The sequence below is a fragment of the Balaenoptera ricei genome, chromosome 13 (genome assembly GCF_028023285.1).
Source record: "Balaenoptera ricei isolate mBalRic1 chromosome 13, mBalRic1.hap2, whole genome shotgun sequence".
Lineage (NCBI taxonomy): Eukaryota > Metazoa > Chordata > Mammalia > Artiodactyla > Balaenopteridae > Balaenoptera > Balaenoptera ricei.
Genome location: NC_082651.1, coordinates 87,392,114 through 87,413,153, shown reverse-complemented (window position 1 = coordinate 87,413,153; position 21,040 = coordinate 87,392,114). Strand labels below are relative to the sequence as shown.

General features: G+C 43.3%; 1 protein-coding gene across 3 annotated transcripts in view; it reads right to left on the bottom strand.

Annotated features, from left to right (window-relative positions):
• Positions 1–1,128: 1,128 nt before the first annotated feature.
• LDAH (lipid droplet associated hydrolase) overlaps positions 1,129–21,040 on the bottom strand; it is a 98,344-nt gene continuing 78,432 nt past the window's right edge. The window contains exons 6-8 of one of the 3 annotated variants that reach the window (XM_059942128.1): positions 20,511–20,593; positions 7,916–8,152; positions 1,129–4,689 (exon numbers count right to left, since the gene is read on the bottom strand). In XM_059942128.1, coding sequence (XP_059798111.1) covers positions 7,961–8,152; positions 20,511–20,593 — 275 coding nt within the window. In that variant the 3' untranslated portion in view covers positions 1,129–4,689; positions 7,916–7,960. Of the gene's footprint in view, positions 4,690–4,728; positions 8,153–20,510; positions 20,594–21,040 lie in introns of those variants that run through there. The other 2 variants (XM_059942127.1, XM_059942129.1) reach the window with 2 other exon arrangements.

Sequence of the window (21,040 nt, the reverse complement as noted above, 5' to 3'; positions counted from 1 at the left end):
AACTCCGAGGCTTGGGGGCTGGAGATCGGGCCAGCTCCCTGCTGCCCTGCTTGGCCATTTGGGCAGTGCAAGGTGACGTCGAGAACGCTGCCCCCGTGCCCAGGCCGGCCAGCAGGGAACCCTTTGAGGGCAGGTACAAATCCACTGTGTATATGTATTCTCAAATTTAAATAGATGTACATAATGAAATGTAAATGAACTGTAAAACAGCAATCTCTATTTTTCTTGACAATGATATAGCAGTATATATTTGTTAAACATGCTTGTGTACTCTTCATTAACCATCTTAATATTTTGTACAGATAAGTTGATTAAATATTTTATTGATAAAACTGCTCCTGACTGGTCTTTAAAGAACTACTTTTTGAGATCCGGCCTTCCCATGTTAAGAACAGCAGCCAACCACTGAGGCGTTAGGCGTGACTGCATTGAAACAGGGGTTCTGGGCCCATGAGTCTTTAAGCTGACCACTCCCCCTTGAAACACCTCAGGCTCTAAGTCCAGGAGGACGGGGGCCCCAGGCATGGGGCTGCTGCTTCCTGGGTCTTTGTGACTGTTGTCACACTGCGTAGGACGCTGTGCAGCCCCACACCGTACGAAGACACTGCGTGGGAAGGTAGAAGAATCCAGCTTGGGTTCGGGGGAGAAGAGGCCAAAATGCAGTGGAAAACATTTTCTCTTTGGAAAACGAGCGCTGGCATTTGTAATGAGTGATCGTTGTCATTCCAAGCACAGTGTGAGTGGAAAGGTTTTCTGTTTTCAGACATTATCAAGCTGCTGCAGGATCTAGAAAGCCTGAGCACTCCCACTCTGGAGGCCACAGTTGTGCCTTTGAATTCCAGTGGCAGAAGCCAACTGCAGCAGCTTCCTCTGCAAGGCCAATTACATATTCTAGGGAAACCAACAAAGTCCTACAGCGAATTTGGCAGGATACTTTTGCTCGGTATTCCTCTGGACAAGTACAAAGATGTATGCTCTGTGATGCTGTCTTGGCTCCTTCAGCATCTCTCCTAGACCAGGCAAGAGAGGACCGACCACACAGCCTTCCACTGCTGCCCTGGCTCTCACACCTGTTTCCTATAGTTGAAGGAGAAAGCTATTTCATCTGTTCCTAAATATTTGTGGGAGAGGATAAGTGATGGAACAGCAGTTGTGGCAAGATGACAAGGACTTGCCCTCACTAATGACTTGTTACCAGGATCACCTCCTCTGGGATATGGATCGGGCCAGTGTGACACACCTTTTCGCAAAGCGATGGCAGCACACATCCACTGTAATCCAATGTTCCTGCAGGGTGTTAATGCCTGTCCCCTTGGTCATGTGTCCTGCTCTGGTGAAAGAAAGTCTGCTCCCTTTTTGCTTCTTACTTTCATTACTACCAAATAAAGGAGTCTCTTTCTTTGGAATAAAAATGCACCTTGTAACTCACTCATTTGGCAGGTTGCTGTAAACGTATAAGCTTTATGACTCTGCCATTGAAAAGTGTAAAGTCTTACATTGCTTTGCTTTAACAATCCTTGGTCAGTTCTTCATTTTCTTATTTTTCACTCTCCACTTGACCTACCCCGGAATTCTGTGGTTAGAGGAGTACACTTTCAGTTGAGAAGGGCTTGTTACAAGGAGAAAGCAAAGTCAGGGGTGGCACTTAAAATTTTATCCTATTTCCCGAACACTGATGCGAGACGGTCTATAGGCCCTGCAACGATTGACGCTAAAAAGAGGCGAAGATTGACTTCTCCGCTCCCCCGGCCCTGGTATGCCCTGGAATGCCCGCTCTCTGCTCACTCCAAGGCAGGTCAAAGCAAAGATGCCACCAACTGCTGCCCTGCTGAGGGCAGAGCTGCCTGACCTGGTTGTGGATGCCTTGTGCTCCTGTGCCCCCGGGGAAGCTCTTCTGCTCTGAAGGAACAGTGATCTGGGGAGAAACTCATCCGTTGTGATGTGTCACCAGTGTGCAGCCGCCGACCGTGAGGCTGGGGGCGTCTGCTGAGCCCTAATCGCATGCAGGTGCGTGGCCCTGCAGCCGCGGCCAGCGGGAGGAAGCCCAGATGTTCTGCGAAGCCCGAGCAGAGTGGGTTTGCAGAGGTGGGATCCTGGTCCCTCTGTGAGGGAGGGAGGTCCTGCAGGTGCACCGCACTCCTGGCTGTCATGGACGCCCAGTCACAGGGTCACATTCCCGTCCCCGGGAAGAGGAATTTTCCCATAGACCCTCCCAGCAAGGAAGTCTGTCCCAGTGTGGGGAGGTCAGCACAGCCCCTCTGCCAGAGTGTCTGAGGAATGCGATACAAAATGAAAACGCTCTGCTGTCCCAGAGCGGGCTCTCGTGTATTGTTGCTGTAATTCCCACTTGGGGTGTTGCACAGGGTTAGCGCTCAACAAATAATAACCGCATACTTGGTAGTTGCTAATACCCAAACTCCAGAGGTTTTCTAATCATAGAAGAATGGAAGTTAACAGTTGCAGCCGGACGGGCTGAAGAATGGGCCACGACGTGCCGTGGCCTTGCTAGTGCCAGATAGTGAACAGTCTATGTCCTGGAATCTGTCTGACCCAACTGTGCAGAGCAAGGCTGAGGAAATGCTTAAGGGATAAAATAGCAAGTCCATGTCATACGTCCAGTTACGTATTCAGTTTTGAGGGACAAGGAGTCCCAGCAATGTGATTCCCTGATAGTCTGACTGACTGAGGGAACTGTATTTCTGGAGAGGTTGCCTATTAGGCAACCTATGCTATGTTGCTGCCTATGGCAGCAACTTTTATTAATTTAGGAAACAATATTTATTGACTATTCTGTGTGACAGGCCCTATTCTATAAGCCCTGAGAAAAGAGAGGTGACTAAGATACAAGTCCCATCTCCTAGGACCCTCTTTTTAAGGGCAGGAAGGAGTGTTGATAGTGGGGCAGGGAGGATAAAAATCTAATTCCTGAAATAATTGCAAGTGCTTCAATAGAGACATGACCAGGGGACCGTGAGGGTTCAGATGGACGGAGGGAGGGGGAGAGAGAGAGACAGATAGACAGACAGAGAGAGACAGAGAAACAGAGAGAGAGACAGAGAGAGAGGAGGCGGGGAGAGAGAGAGAGAGAAAGGCCACTCTGTGGGGCAGAAGCGGTTGTATTTTGGGGAAGGGTCGAGGCACGGGAACTCTCAAAGCTGGAGCGGTTGATCCCAAAGGTTCAGGGCACAGCACAAGTTTGGAGGAGCAGAGGGAAGTAAGTGCATCTGGAGCACCAGTGGCCGTAGCAAAGCTGCCGAGACCGGAAAGCGGGACTCAGCCCCAGCTCTGACCTGCACAGGCCGCTGCCTGATACGCAGCCCGCACCCCAAAGCCGTGTCTGTTGTATCCTCTGTTCTTCTGATGCTACTCAGTTGTTCCCAACCCTCTCCTCTTCCCTTCCCCTGACAACCTGGCCTTCGCCGGCCCTCGCGTGACCCCTTCCCCAAGCCTCCCCTCCTCTGGCGGCCTGCCCGCTGTCCCCTTCAGGAGGCAGCACGGTGCATGGGAAGGGCTGAAGTCGTGTCGCTGGGGCAGAACCCAGCTGTCACTCAGTAGCTGTGAGGTCTTGAGCACGTCACCCGCTTGGCACCCTCGTGGTAACACACGACTGTGAGGCCTGAATGAGACGCTGTGAAAGTGCAGGGTGAGCAGCACATTCTTTCTCTGGACTTGTTCTCTTCTCTTCCAAACCCACCCAAGTTCCACCTGTCCTTCTGGCACCAGGAGCAGCCCTGCCACACCCTCCCTCCAGCAGTTTTCTCTTTACAGAACTGCGGCAACCCGGAGCCTTCTCCAGTCCTCACCGTTTTGCTCTGGAGATGCCCTCAGCCTGCTGGAGAGGACAGACCCATGTCCCACATCGGCTCCCCACGTGGGCCACTGTGATCACTCTCCTACACCTCCAGGGCACAGAGGCAGGGATCTCAGCCCCTTGGGAACGGAAATCTTCCCTGTCCTCGACACTCCTACAGGAGAGCTTCTGCCTCAAGTCCTCAGAGATGTACCAGTTCACAGAGCTCACTCAGTCCCAGGCACTGCCCGCTCCTTAGGCCCCACCCAGCAAGGAAAGGAGAAGTCCAAGGACGTCTCTTCTCTCTGGCAAGAGGGGGCCAGGAACAAAGATGATGCCTCGTGTTATTTAAGAAACACTTTGCTTCCTACATCTTTTCAAAGGACTATATAAGATCCTCGAGGGGATGTTTGGGTGTCCTGGGCTGTGTGTGAGAGGCCTGCAATGGCCTGGGGTCAGAAAGCTGTATCAGGTGAGCGAGTGGCCTCCTTCACCAATATGAACCAGAAACGCTGAGACGATGAGAATCAAATTTCAGGCTGGGTGAAACACTGCAGAAGCTGGGATATCGAGGAGTCCTCCATTGCAACAAAGAGAAGAGAGTGTAAAAGACAAACACGTTTGCTATCCTTCTCCTTTAGGTACCATTTAATAGAGCATCTACCAGACAGGGTGCTAAATACTATATGCAAGACCTCGTTTGACCCCATTAAAGACAAACAAAAACCCTTCCAAAGTCCAAAAGCTAACGCAAGTACTTTTGTAGATGAGGGCCAGTGGGGGAGTGAAGGAGAGGGCTCAGGGAGGTTAAGCCTCTGAACATCACAAACCTGATAAATGACAGATCCAGGATTTGAACCCCAGTCTTCAATTACTTCCTAGAAGAAGTAATTCACTTTCTGGAAAAGAAGCAATAAGAGACAGATGCAGAAGGAGAGTGTGTTTTTTTGTTTTTTGTTTTTTAAAATAATTATTCGTATACATTTCAAAATCATCTCAAACTTACAAAAATGTTGCAAGAACAAAGAACTTTCTTTTTCTCTGAACCATTTGAGAGTAAATTGACATAATGCCCCATGGCTCCCTGACACTTGTGTGTCTTCAGTACAAATAAGGACATTTTCCTACTTGTCCACAATACAACCAGTGAAATCAGAAAATTAACATTGGTCTCTTATTCCCATCTACTCTTCAGATCCCATTCAATGAAGTTTTGCAAACTGTCCTAACAGGTTTTTTTTAATAACAAAAACATCTAATCCAGAATCAGGTATTACATTAAGTTGTTGTGTCTCCTCACGTCTGGAATTAAATTTAATTTTAATATAATGTAGGATACTGAAAAACCAAGCCTTTGGAGGTCACTGGCTCTCCAAGGGTGGAGTGGAGAGGCCAATGGTGAGAGGGCTGCTGCCTTGGACACCTGGCCACGAAAAGCCACTGGGGCTGCCTCTGGAGATTCTCCCCCACAGTCCAGAGCAGACTGGGAACAAATGGTCATGATTTCCAGTTTAGGCCTTTCATTCAGCCCTAGATAACCCCAGATGAAGTTATTAAATCTTTGACAAGGGCCATTCAAGTGGCTGACTGGGATATAAAGGCAGAAATGCTTCTGGAAAATGGATTTCATCCACTGCTTACCAACTTTAGTCTTTTATTTTTTATTATGATGATGTTTAATAATAATTATTATTAATATAGCCAGTCTTTATTGAGAAGATACTCTTAGTCAGGCATTGTGCTAAATGCTTTCATTTAATCATCCCATTGAATTCTTCAACAATATGAGGTACATATTATTAGTAATTCTATCTTATAAATGAGGACATTGAGGCATGGAGAAATTAGATGAAGTTGTCTAAAATCACACAGACAGTAAGGCCTCCAGAGTTCACATACCCTATCACCTCATACATATGCACGGAAACATTTTTGCTTAATTCCTAATGAAATAAAATGAACTTCAATCTCCTGAAATCTGATTCTTCCTTCTCTAAAAGAAGCACTGAGAAAGTGGCTTTTCAATTTAACAGAGAGACTCTGACCCGAGTCTAACTCAGGAGGATGCCAAGATTGTACCCCTCCTCCCCCAACACACAGAGATCAGGCCAGGCAAGGTCAGAAAGTGCGGGTAAAACACTTATTTTGAAAATTCATTTGGTGCTTAGATGATAAACAGGAAATTTACTTTATCATTTTACTTCTTATCATTTTTTAAGCTCTGGTAGCCTTTGGTTTATCAGACATAATTTCATACACGTGGACTCCTGAAATAGGAAGTAATGTTGTAAAGTAACGCTAAAAGAAAAGCTGGGCGTGTTATTCTTCATTCCAGTGGCATGATTTACCCAGTACTTGCTTAAGTGCTTCGGGTTAGTACTATTGAGCATCTCCTGTATGCAAGGCACTTCAGAGCCATGAGACCGAGCTCCTAACATCAGATTTCTAGAAGGTCTCCCTACACAGTTGCCAATAAGGACTCTGTATGCAGCCTTGCCCCAGTGGCTTAGGCATCTACTGGCTCCTTTCTGGGGCCAAGAGCACTGCTTGCCTGGAGCTTGGCTCCTCCCCTCTGAGAAGTCATTTGCTCTGACACAGAAGCCACGCCAAAGGGTCATAACTCATACAACGCTCACCACTGGGTTGGCAGCATATCAGAGGTGAATCTTTCATCAGGGGGCTTTAGGTTTTGAGAAGAAGGACAACATCCCACTGTCCTTAACGAATGGGACACCATGAGGGATGTCCTCTAGGAGAAAATGGAATGTTTCTATCTATCATCAACCATCTCTGCAGTCAGCGGGACTTACTGGCTCCTAAGGTCCCAGGATTGAGTCAGTTTAGGGAAGGAAGCAATACTGTTAGCCCACTCTAGGCCAGAGAACAAGTTTCTTCTTTACTGGGCCTCAAGGTGCCCGGAGAGGGTGAATTCACATAATTTAATGGGTTGTTTTGGTTCATTAGTAAAACAATTTCTTTCCAACTAACAAAACTAATGGAGAAATCATTTATGGTAATTCTCTATTCAGCAATTTAAAGATGCCCTTTCAAAAATTACTTACTAGAAGATTTTCAGAAGAAAAGAATCATAATGTAGCTAACAATCTATCCACAATGCCTTTATAGTACTTGGTTCACTGCTGGTCCTCAGTGGAGTTTGACTGAAAAAAATTACAGAAGGGGCAGTTGCATGTGGCAGGTACAAGGCTGATCTGGGACAGCCTAGGGCCGCCCCACCCTGGCTCTGGAGAAGAGCAGCCTGCAGGGAGCTCACAGCCAGAGCTTGCTGGCTGTCTGTGGAGGAAGGCAGAAATCGGGATCCTTCAATAACTCTTATTAGCTGTTAGTTGACCAGAGGAATGTCTGACGAGCTTTATTTGCTGACTACTGCAGGCAGACCGGGAAGTCACACTCCTCGGGAAAGGAGACAAGCAGTGCTTCCGCTGCCACTGGCTCTGCTGGGGCTTGTGCCACTGGCGGCCAGACAGAAGGCTGACTTGGTGGTTGGAGACATGCTGCAAGGTAGTAACAGGTGGGGTGTGCAGGCTGTCCTGATACCCAGTCTGATTCTGATGATCTCAGCCAAGACCTATGCAAAGTTAGTCTGGGCTGACCTTCAGCTTCTGTCCTTAAGAGAGACCCAGGTCCACTGCTCATCACTTCCTGCTACTGGACTTGAGTGTATCCTTCTCATGATCTCATATGCTTCACATATCCGACTACACACTTAACATTCACCGGTCTCTTACATTTTCTAGTAGGTCTTTCATAATTTTCTCTAGGGGAGCCTATTCTACATTGTAACTCAATTAAAATCAACTAAATTTAGATTTCCTTTTGTCTGCAAGGATCTTGCCTACCAAAGTAAACTGTATGGTGCCACTGGGCATCTCGTGCAAACATAAGAGACTTTGTTTAGATCACTGTGTTCCCTGAGTCTTGGAAAATGTGTTGTTAATCCTATGGAATATTGATCAACTGTGTTTATTTCAGTCTGTAGCATGGGGAGCTGGGAGCTGATAGTTTTTAAGCCAAGAGGGTCTCACTTTTCTTCTCTTCTAATATCCAACATTAAAATTAAACATTTACCTACTAAGTATACTACTTACTACTAAGTACACCTACTGGCTTTATGTACTAGCTGTCAGTGCTTGCTCCTTGTGTCAGGATTTATATTTTGGACAGATCATCCTTTAGCCAGTCAGCTACCATGTCTGCCATTTCCTGGTAAAAATAGAGGATAAAGTCATGAGGTATTTTTTTCTCACAGAGTCGAATATCTCCTTCTGGAAAATCTTTCTTCATGTCTTCATAGTACTCTTTTGGACACCAAGCATCTATAGTACCATAGTAAAATGTAAGCTAGAAGACAAGACAAAAACATTTTATTAGAAAACACTTCCCCTCCCAACACGGATATGACACCAGCAACCTGTAATGCTTTGAAAACAGCCCCTGCACCTGGCCCTATAAGCGAGTCCCAAGGCTCCCTGCAGAGAGTGGCTCTCTCAAGGCAGTGAGCTTTCATGGTTTATGGGAGTGAACCTTGGCATCTGATGGAAAGAAACCCATGTAGGGAGAGCCTGGTGTGATACATCACCCATGATTCACTAAAAGGACTCGCCAGCAAAGTTGTGTATGTTGAGGTTGAGATGGACACTGGAGAGTTGGCCGATGAGGGCAAGGAAGAGTTATTGAGACATAATCACTGAGTAACTAGTAACCATTCATTATACACTTAATAGTTTTCATACAGCCACATGCTAGGCATATGGGACATGTTTGTTGGATGTATGCAAAGATGAATCAGATGGACTCTGCTTCTTAATGTAGCAGATGAAATGTTATCAGAACCCTGAGAGTGTCTATGACATTTCTAGGAATAGGCTCCAGGTAGCAGGAGAGTGTGCTGATTCAGTGGGGAGGTGTTACAATCATACTTCAGGTGACAGCAAGCAGGCTGGATGGAGACAGAGCTTCCTTTGAGGCATTACTAAGACGCTTATTGACTATTGATCTGTACCAATCCCTGATACACATATACACACACATGTTCATGCATACACATATATGTATATACACATACAAATGTGTACATATGCACACATATGTGTACATATGTATGGGCACATAAGCATATATACACCACCTATGTATATATATATGTGTATATATGTGTATATACACATATACATTTATAAGCGTATACACACACACATCTTTATATCTACGTCTAGCTCTAAGCTGCTGTTCTTCACTGAAAAACTATGTTCTACTTCTGTATTTCTGAAAAAAAAAAAAAAAGGCAACAAAAACGAAATCCTATTCAGAAGGGTACATACTGGTAATTTCTACCAAAAAAACCCAAAAACTAAATTTTAAGGCCCCTCTGACATCCGTTATCACTGAAAAAAAAAGAGTTATGCCGTAAGTGGCTAGTTACAGTCACTTGTAGTTTCCATAACACACCAAATTTGTTCACTCATTCAAACATTTAATCATTAATCTATTCAGCAAATACTTATTGAGCATCTACTCTGTATTAGGAACCCGGAAAACAGATAATAAGACAGTCTCTGGGGGAGGGAAGGACTGGAGGCACCACGTACACAAGACAATTAGCCCGGATAAGGGCATCTGGTGGGAACCAGTGGGCAGCAAAGGTTCCCTAGAGCACTGATGTCCAAGTTGAGTCTTCCAGTTGGGGGAGCACACTGTGGGGAGTATACCAAGCAAATAAAAAGTATGAAGGAGCATGGCACGCTTGGGAATTGGAAGTAATTTAAAATGGCTGGGCTTCCCTGGTGGTGCAGTGGTTAAGAATCCGCCTGCCAATGCAGGGGACACAGGTTCGATCCCTGGTCCGGGAAGATCCCACATGCCGTGGAGCAACTAATCCCGTGCGCCACAACTACTGAGCCTGCGCTCTAGAGCCCATGAGCCACAACTACTGAGCCCACACGCCATAACTACTGAAGCCCGTGCGCCTAGAGCCCGTGCTCCACAACAAGAGAAGCCACCGCAATGAGAAGCCCGTGCACCACAACCAAGAGTGGCCCCCACTCGCGCAATTAGAGAAAGGCCGTGCACAGCAACGAAGACCTAACACAGCCAAAAAAAAAAAAAAAAAAAAGGCTGGAATATGGGAGATAAGTCTGGAGAGCTGGTGGAGAGAGATGAAGTCATGAACAGCCTCTGTGCCCCACTAAGGAGGTTGTACCTTGTTCTGAAGTCCACAGGAGCTAACAAAAGACTTCACACAATGAAGTGACGTGATTAAGTCTGTATGGTAGGAAACTTACTCCGGCTGCAGTGACGAAGAGATTGGAGGGGATCAAACAGAGGCGGGAGGAGGATATGGGAAATACGTGTTATTGCCCACTGGATAATTTTCTACTTGGATCATTAAATCCATTATCTGAATATGGACAGGTGAGATCACTCTTATAAAAATACCAGCTTTTATTACAGTAATGTTATGATGTAACCAACATTTAAAGAGATGGTTAATTAAAAAACATTTTAAAGAGGAGAATATTTAATGTAGTACTCCAGAGAGTCAATTACTAACAAATAAACTTTGAGTTGTAGACTTATTCCAAAACACTTCATAGGGATTTTTCTGGCTTTCACCTGGGCTTTGGTTTTGAAAGCTGCAAAGGATCTGTGGCTCACAGATTTCTCACTGAATTTGCTCTTCCTACTCTCCTGTTTTTGTCACTACAACCATTTCTTGGCACACCAAAGGCCCCAGGCCACACTTCATTTTGCCAGGGCTCTCAGCAGTGTAGGAAGTTCCTTTTGATTCCCGGAGAACAGGAGAGCCTGGCAGTCGCCTGGCTCTTCCTCCTGGTGCCGTTCTCTCTATAGCTCTAAAATGCTGCAACCTCACAACCAGTGGGGGACTATTCTGGCCAGTTGTGGAAAAAATAAATTTCTCAGAATTTCTCAGCAACCACCCTGCCACAGCTTCCCCTTGCAATACTGCTGCGAGTACAAGCTGTCCGCAGGCATTAATGATCTACCAATAGGGCTAATAACTTTAGATTCTCTCTAAACCACTCCCTACTCTTAGCACCAAGAATCCTTTAAATTATATCCAGGAAATAGCATCTGGAACAGTCATTATGCACAGTTGTTCAGCACTTCCTCAGAGTATGAAACAGTGTTGAGAAATCTAGAAATGCGAAATTCAGACTTGGGCTCGTGTCCATCAGGTCTGTTCCTCTGCTCCACTGCACTCTCTTGCCCGAAGACACTGGGACACTGAGAAGGGTACCCTGGGAGTCCTCACACCAGTACAAGCTACGGTGGTGAGGTCTTGTGAAAAACCCTAATACAAAAGGGTCAACTAGAAGGAAAGCAAGGCAGGAAAGACCTCCCCCAATGAAGTCTCTTTGACAAGGAGGAAAGCATCACTGTGGCACCTGCTGTTACTTTCTGCCTAACTCTTCAAAGACTATTTCTATGGAGCGTTTCCTTTTCAGTGAGGCAATTGCAACTGGAACTGTCTCCACTGAGAAGTCCAGCTTGATGCGCCTTAGCACTGGGGAAACGCCATTCCTTCCCTCATGCATGAAGGTATCAGACAGTTGAGCAGGAGTAATAAATATGGATTACAGGAACCCACCCCTACCTTCAGGTGTCAAGAGACAAGTCCTGTCCAAGTAGTTATGGGGCACGCGCTGCCCAAGGCATACGCTAGGAACCTCAACACAAAGTGACGTCAGTGTTCAAGACAGCGTAACAATGAGGATCATAGATTTCCCATATGTTCATCTGATTTTACCTCTCAATCCTCCATACTGTAATCATTTTGAGGGGGCTGTATTTGGTTACGTTTCTAAGTGATAGTGGGGTAAGGTCTTTTTGTTTTGTTTTATATTGTTTTTTTAAGTTCTTCTTCAGAAGAAGGGCTCTGTAAGAAAATCTTGGCTTACAAGTCAAACACGTGGTTATTTCTATTGCCTTTACATACACTGGCTCAAGATACTTCCTGATCCCTACAGATTACAAGTCACAGGCAATAGATCTGAACAGAGGACTCTGCACCTGTAACCTGAAACAGGAAACTGGAAAAGTATGGGGTGTGTGGTGGTAGTGGTGGGGGAAGGGGAAGGACAGGTGAGGTAGAAAGAAAGAAATAATCGGACACCAAAGCGTAGTGGTGAAGAGTGTACACTACTACTACGTCGATATGTAAAAATGATTCGCAACAAATAACGATGACCTGATGAAAACTGAGAATGATTTGCCAGGCTCTATGCTAAGTTTTGTGTTCACTGAGTCCTTATAATAATATTCTGAGGAAGGTATTTTATTCCTGTTTTACAGAAAAGGAAACAGGCTTAGAGAGACTAACTTGCTTAAGTTGAAACAATTAGTGAATATAACCCAGTGAAAAACTGAGTTATAAATCCAGGGATGGCATTCCTAATCAGTACGTTTTACTACTATTTACAATTAAGAATAAATTGAACCATGGTGTGAAAACACAAACCTGAAGACTGAGAGGTCTTGAACTGGTTATGAAAACTACCTGAATGTGACAATCACCGACACGTACAAAGTTGATGTATACAGTTCTTCTGGGGTGCTGCATGCCACGGGGGTGATGAAAATACTGGAATTGTTAACCAAGGATCTCAGGCTATCAGAAGGATGTTTAAATCAAATGTTTACAAGAAAATAAATTATTTCCTAGTTTATTTCTCCTTGGCACTTGCTTTGATATGCATGAGAGTTGATAAAGAGTATACATTATTGAGATGGAAATTATTCTATTTCCAAATTGTTATGTTAAGTAATTGTTTCTCTATTAAACATAACATTTAATTTTCTCAATTCTAGATTTTGATTGCCCAGGATTTTGCTTTTCTCTGTGTACCTTCTACAGTAAGGTGGAATTATGGTTACTGTGATAACCACAGTTATCACAGATAGTCTCTGTGCTCACAGGTATATTTTCCTTTAACTCTTCAGTTGCCCCTAAGGAGACATGTCCCTGTTGAAATGTCCCTGCAAATTGCTGCAGCTTGCCCCCACAGAGCAGCCACAGTCGTCTTTTCCAATGGCTTTTTTTTTTTTTTAAACTTTTTGCTCCTGAAACTGCAGATTCCCAGCATTTCCACCCAAAATGACTCTAAACCTATCTCCCATCTGGCACTGGCTAAGTGGTTGAAATTCAGAAGTAAGACAGCTCTGCCCTGGAGAAGCTCCAGAGTAGCGAAGAACTCAGGCATGTACAAGCTGGCCCTTAAACACAACAGGCAGAGAGAGGTATGAACAAAGTACTGTAGGAGCCAGAAGCAGGAAAACCTGACTTCTGCCCTGATTGATGCAACAAAGCTTTGTTTTAGTACACACTGAGTTGCTGGCTTTTATGCATTACTAATAGAGGATTTATTTTAAGAACAAAAGACATATTAGAAACCACCTTATGATACAAGTTTATATATTTGATTTAGCTAATAACTAACAAAAATCACTTCCAATGATATATCAACATCTTAAAATATTAAACATGAAAAAAGCCACACACAGAAGTCTCTATCTGGTGATAATAAATATTATTCAGCTACAAAAAAGGAAGGAAATCCTGCCATTTGCGACAACATGGATGGACCCTGAAGGTATTTTAGGCTAAGTGAAGTCAAACAAATAAAGACAAATATTGTACGATCTCACTTACATGTGGAATCTAAAACAAAAAACCAAATTCACAGAAACAGAGAACAGACTGGTGGTTACTAGTGGCAGGGGGTAGGGGGCGGAGGAAACGGGTGAAGGTGGTCAAAAGGTATAAACTTCCAGTTATAAGATAAATAAGTTCTGGGGATGTAATATACAGCATGGTGACTATAGTTAACACTATACTGTATATTTGAAAGTCATTAAGAGAGTAGACATTAAAAGTTCTCATCACAAGAAAAAAAACTAAGTGAGGTGATAGATGTTAATTAAACTTGTGATAATCACTGGGCAATACATACATGTATTAAATCATTACGTTGTACACTTTAATACAATGTTATGTGTCAATTCTATCTCAATAAAACTGGAAAACAAAATCTCTATCTGAATTACTTCTTTCTATTCAGTCGTCAACGGGGACTACAGGAATTGCTGCACAGGAGCGACAGGCTGCTGCTTCCACCCTCCCCGCCAAGTCAGACACTTAAGCCTCGACCCTGCAACCTTAAAGGAAACCTGTTCTGTAACATAAGCATCTCCTTTCAGTTATTTGAAAATCCATCCCTCTCAGGAACAGAGAGGTAGCAGTCACAAAGCTTTAAGAGTTCACTGCAGCCTTTCTGAGCAACCATTTTTAAGAACTTGAACAACTGCTGAAGAAAGGGAGATAGCTTAGAAAATTCATTTTCCGACTTACCTTGTTTCCTTTCTTTCTTTTATCTAGAACTGGCTCAATTACCATTCTTAAAAAAATGAGAATTAGGGCTTCCCCGGTGGTGCAGTGGTTAAGAATCCACCTGCCAATGCAGGGGACACGGGTTCGATCCCTGGTCCAGGAAGATCCCACATGCCGCGGAGGAACTAAGCCTGTGTGCCACAACTACTGAGCCTGCGCTCTAGAGCCCGTGAGCCACAACTAATGAAGCCTGCGCACCTAGAGCCTGTGCTCCGCAAAAAGAGAAGCCACTGCAATGAGAAGCCCGCGCACCGCAAGGAAGAGTAGTCCCTGCTCACCGCAACTAGAGAAAGCCTGCGTGCAGCAACGAAGACCCAAGGCAGCCAAAAATAAAATAAATAAATTTATTTTTAAAAAAAGGGAATTAAAATCCCTAAAAATTAAAAAAAGTGGCTGAGGACAGACGTGAACACACAATCCTTCATAAGCACCGAGCCCTGCTCCCCCTGAAAGCATCTAGGGGAGCAGTGGGAACTGGGTGCGAAAGGAGTGGGAGGTCCAAGCGGGTTAGAGGCTGGGCTACTCTCCAGTAGCTGGAACAATCATGCATCAAAAGCCCTGCAAAGTGGGCTCTCTTCTTTCTGCACGATTCAAGTGTAAAGGGCCAGAACCTGCTCATTCCCAAACGGAAGTCACTGCTCCTTCCAGAGTAACTAGCTTCGTCTCTTTCTTACCTGGGTCTGGAGTGAGAAGCTGACCCAAGGCATCTATCTTCCTCTGGTGAGGCAGCAGAGTATGAGGCACTGGGAGCAAATTTATCCTCCTGTGCTTCTGTTTCTCCCTGGTTATATGCCTCAGGAAACTGGCAGACGTGCTGGGAAGGGTCTTGCTTAACTAACTTAGAGAAATGGCCAATTCCAGCTCATCTGAATTCTCCGTACTGGGCCCAAGTCCTGGTAAAGTTTAAGTACTACTGTGTCTTCCTTCACTGCTGTTCCTACACAACATCTCCCTTAGGCATTTTATGGGAAGCAGTGGCCTGAATGGGACTGGGGCATTCCAGGGTCACTTGGCTACGTATTTAATATTACCAAAATCTTTCATTATAGAATGAAAATATCTGAAGGGGTGTGCAGGGGGAGGAAAAGTTAGGCAAAGTCTTTTTAAAGTACTCAGAGGCATATCTAGGATATAACTAACTTTGTAATAATAATAATAAACTTTCATTGAATGCTTAGTACATGCCAGACACTCTTGCAAGGTCTTTATATGAATTGCATATAGCATTATAGTTCTGTAACAACTGTATGAGAGTAGATAGTATTATTAAACCATTTTATTGATGAAGAAAGGAGACACAGTGAGGCCAAGCAACTTAACCAAGGTCACGTAAGTAAGCACATGGTGGGGCTGGAGTGTGAACCTCGGGCTGTGCCTCTGAAGACTCTGCTCCCCGCTACGCTCCTCCCCCTCCGATCACGCTCCACTAGAACACTCAAGCGTATGCTGACACGAAGGAGTGCCTAAAATGAAGCGCTCAAGGTCAAAGTGATTGAGATACAAACAAACCTATCTACTTCCGGGATGATTATGATATTCTGAACAGGCTTCAAATTAAACAGGCAGAACTAACACAATCAGTTTCAGACCGAGGTTGGCGGAAAGGCAGTCCCGGTGAGCTGGTCCAGAGAGCACATCCTATGCTCCACTAAGCGGGACGTGTGCATGTCCGAAGGATTTGCATGCCCCGATCTGCAAACAACTGTGCAAGGTTTGCTTGTTCCCAAAGGCAACATGCGCCTCTGGGCTCAGGCGGGCTAAGCAGGATGGGGAGAGCCGTAGCAGAGGGGTCCCTGTTCCTGAGGACACCCTGCCCCTTTCCCAACCACACTGCTGGCCCCAGGCTGGCCCTCTGGGGGCAGGGGCAGCACCACTTTGCAGGAAGTCCTTCCACCGCTGCCCACCTTCATCAGAAAGCAGCGTCTCACGTGCTCTCGCTGGGAACAATTTCAGACCCCTATTGACTGATAGTGAAGCTCAGATTTGGTCTGGCAGTAGCACACACCAGCTGTTTCCATAAGCCTAGGCCAAGGATGGTCACGGCAGTTTAGAATTTCCCTCCTAAGTGAGTTTTAAATGAAAACTTCAAGTTTCTAAACCAAACACTAATTCACTTTTCTTTGAATGAGAATACATCCCCTTATAGCTGAGAACAATGACAGAACGGGAATGCTGACCTCCTATTTGCCTCAGACACACCAGGTGCCTCATAATGCAGAGCATACCCCAGCGGCTCCCAGAAGGATTGGGACTGGGGTGGTGAAAATGTACAGTTGATTCTCTTACTTTGGTTTATTCCATCCTGGTTCTCATTCCCGTCCCTCCCCCTTCCATTTCCGCCTTATTCATTAGTTCCTCTCCTTCCTCCCAACCTTTAAATTGTGTTCCCAAGGGTCAACCTTTAGATGTATTCTCTCCTTATACCACATACTTCCTTGGGTTACTATTTCCATGCTCATGACTCCAAATATATCCTCATCATTCCCAAATCAAAATTCAGCCCAGATTTCTCTTCTAGGCTTCACACCCATATATCCAGCTACCTGCCAGACATGTGTCCCCCTGGATGTCCCACAGGTATCTCAAACAAAAGTACCAAAATGAACTACTTTCTCAACCAGCTCCCACAACTTGCTGGCACTTCTCCCATATTCCCTATCTTGTTACAAAATCCAAATACAGAGAAATAATCTTAGACTCCATCTCCATTCTCTCACATCCTATGAGTACTAAGTGTCTTTGATTCTACTTCCTAAATCTTTCCAAATTCTACCTGTTCTTCATCCCCAATTCCACTGCCTTCGTTCTTGTAAAAGTCTTCTAAAGAGTTTTCCCACTTCAAATTTCATTCTTTTCCAACATTCTGATACACATTTTCCCCCACATAATCCCTCTCATTGGTTAATCTAGCCACATTCCTAGGACTAACTGATATGAACTGGCACCTCTGAACTGGCTGTTTGTTCACAGATGGCATATGTTCTGATGGGTCAGTGGTTATGTCATATGGTTGTCAAACATTCTGAGTATCACCCTGATTATTACCCCCTTCCTTAAATCCTTCAATGGTTCCCTAACAACTCAAAATAGTCTCTTTAGTGTAGCATATCATGGCTTCTTGTTCTCAGGCCAGTGCCCAAACCACAATACCATGCTCCCTAACCTTTTCTAGTGCCTCAAAGCAACTTCTTCACCTGGGATCTACAGGTCCACGCAGTTTCATGGGTAGATGCAGTGGCAGTTGAGGGGAGCGGAGTAATGTAAACTTGGATGGGAAAAAGAATATATCATTTTTTTTGCTAACCTCTAACAATAATTTAGTATTTCCTTCAATTATGAATACAGGCAACAAACCACAGAAATATTAGAAATACCTATCTTTTGTCATCTATAAAATTACTGAAATTTTCAAATACAGTAAAATTGTTTTAAGTAACTAAAAGTTTAGACACATCACTACATATTTACAATAGTAATTCTGACTGCTATTATATCTCATTATTTAGTTTGTTAATAAAGATGCACAAATTATATATCACAAATTTGCTTTTAATATATTTTGGTAACTATACTTCAATGTAATTTTTTTTGGTAATCCCGTGTATTTATTTCATGCACTTTAAAATATTATTCTGTGAAGGAGTCCATACACGACACAGCCAGAGAGATCCATGGCACAAAAAAGGCTTAGAATCTGCAACAGCTTTCCTGTCCATCCATCTAGTATACATCTATTGATTGTTCACCAGGTATCATGCATTGTGCTAGGCCACAGGGATACCAAGATGAGAAAAACCTTCAAGGTGGGTGAGAGGGGAAAACCGACTGTTTAAATACTGTGTGATAAATGCGATATTATAACTTTACATATAACTTTACAAATTTTCTGAAGGCTTGTATTTGGGCAGAAATGAGACAGAGTATCCTTGACTAGAATATCTAAAGTAGGGATATGTCTAGTCTTGGGAACTGATTTTCAAGTCTGACTAATTATCAGGGTTCTTTGGAAGGCAGGGGAAAATGCCCACTATTTTGCTAGAACTATGTGCCCTTTTAAGTTTCCTTACTTTCTCAAGCAGACTGAGACATATGTTGATTCAACTTTTACCAATATTAAATTACAGCATGTTTCCATTTTTTTTCATTACAGAAACAAAAAAATTGCAATAAACTTCCTGTCTTTCTATACCTCGTTTCACTTAGGAATTGGAATTGTATTATTCTAGTGGAGAGTTCAAACTTAGCTGGTAGAAAGGACATTCAATTAATCGCAGGTAGTTGTGCATCATTAAACTCAACAATGCCTTGCTTTCCCAAACTCCACAAGTACATGTCATGCTATCTTAAAAACAAAATAAAACCATTCCCTGTAGTTGGAAAAGTTTAGTCCTGTGACCGTGTGTTAATATCAACCTTGAAATGCCTGCCACCTACCATTATACCCCCATATTTCTCCCACAAAAGTTTCAGTAAAGTACGGTCCTGACATGGTTACCATGAGCAGCCCTCTATCTGGGAATGATTACACTTGCATACGGATTTAACTTAGGACAGGAATAAGTTAGCACCTTCCTTTGACCTCCTTCTGAGCACAACATACAAACAGAATCCAGGAATGATGAGTACTTTACAGCAGTTGGCTTCCACAGGTGGTAAGACAGGCTTTGACACATGATGGGTCTACTCATTCAGCAAGTGTGATTTTTGGAAATGAGCATCTGCCAGTCTTATTATTAACTGGGAACTGAGTTGTTTTTATGAACTTCCAGCCTTGAGAACTTAAGCACAGCTTTGAAACAAATTCACTTATAATTTAACTAAAAAATAAAATACTGTTTTTCTTGCATTTTCACATACGTCAATGAGTGGAAACAGTTGAAAGCCCTGGAAAGAGGGTCCTTATGAGGCCCCAACCTCCCCCATTCAGCTAATGAGGGTTTCCTCTGTCTTCAAAATTTCAACCTCTGGCCAATTGCTATTTTAGAAATATGATGACCACTATGGCCATAAGACAACCACAGAATGGCACTTTCAAAAGTCCTCTCTAGGTGAAGCTACGGATAGATCGATATTCTAAAAATATTTTTTTAAGAACATATACATTTCTTGCTTTAAGATAATTGTATTGGGAAGTTACAGAAATATGAATTAACACTATAGGCAAGTTTAAGTCAAATGTCTCAAAGTTTATGAAGAGATTCTAAACCCAGCAGGATATCTAAGATTTTACTTGCAGATTGTAGGTTCCTGGGCCCTGTAAGAGTGGTCCCTCAGTGGGGCTCATTTCATTGCAGCCAGCAGATGTCACGGTTCAGCACTGGACTGCAAAGCTCTATATTAGCACAGTCCAACAGAAATACAAAGGCACACAGGTAATTTCAAAATTTCTAGTAACTACATTTTAAAAAGTATAAAGGAATGAATGAAATTGCTTTTAATATATATTATTTACCCCCACGTATCTAAAATATTATCATTTCAACAGCTAATCAATATAAAAATATTAATGAACTATTTTATTTGTTTTTTTGGTACTAAGTTTCTGAAATCCAATGTGTATTTTACACTCATGGCACATCTCAATTCAGAGTAGCCACAAATAACCACATGTGGCTAGTGGTTACTGTGTTAGATGGTACAGCTCTATCCTATTCAGGATGGACAGAGAGACAAATGATGTCATGGGAGTACCAGGGCCACCTTAATTCTAGGGTGCTTAGACATATTCTAAACCATGGCCCCTCACAGTTTCAGAAACTGTGCTTCCAAATACGCCTGTGTTAAGATTCTAGCACTTACAGCAGCAACTCAAAAATGCTAAATATTTCAATTGTTGCCTTTCTGCACCTGCTTGTATAGAAAACTCGCCTTGGTGTCAGCTGGGCATTCCTACTCTAATGCGTTGGAGAATAAGAAAGACGGGCTCACTGGATCATCAGATCATAGGAATGTTAGTTCTTTTCCAACGTTTCACTTATATTTTAATATAACTCATTTTTTCCATAAATATTATTGAGAGTCTTTTCAGTACAAAGCTCTAGAGAGAAGTATCGATTCTAAAAATAAACCCAACAAAAACAGGTGGTAAAACATATTTAAGTAACTATGCAGTCAGCTTTACTTACTTTCTATGCAACTTTCAAGGACTGCCTTAATGTTAACTAGAAGTAGAACTTGATCTGAAAATTACAAACCCTTGAGGTCTTACAGATTCTAACCAACTCTAGCCTTTCATCCTCAATAAGTATTTCTGCCCATCTACTTACTTCCTTGTAGCACTAAAGTGATTACCTTAGATAAATGTTCTTTTATGGTTTCATTGTCTCTCTTCACCACCTCCATCATTTCTTGGCTCCCAAGGTAGGCAGCATTAACTACATTAAAAAAAAAAAAAGGTAAACACTTAGAATATATAGAACAAACACAAATGTCAAATTAATTGTAGTATATTCCTGTTTTACTCTTTTCTTCTGCCAAGTGCTATGTGATGTGAGATATTAGTGAGGCCAAGAGAGGCATGTGAGTCAGTAACATGCACTGTCACCGGAAACAAGAGCATGCCCTGTGGAAGAATCTCTCTCACCCTCACCTGGCTTTCTCAATAGCAACGTTAGCAGTATGATGGCCTAATGTCAGATATCACAGCAGATGTGTGTAATCATACCCGATCAAGGCATTTTTATGATTTAAGGTTTAGAATCACAAATTTTGATAGATAAATCATGTATACCAGGGAAACCACACATAGTTACGAACATGAAACCATCTTGATAATTTTTTTAAAAAGGACACAACTAAAAAGAATGTTTATTTTAAAACAG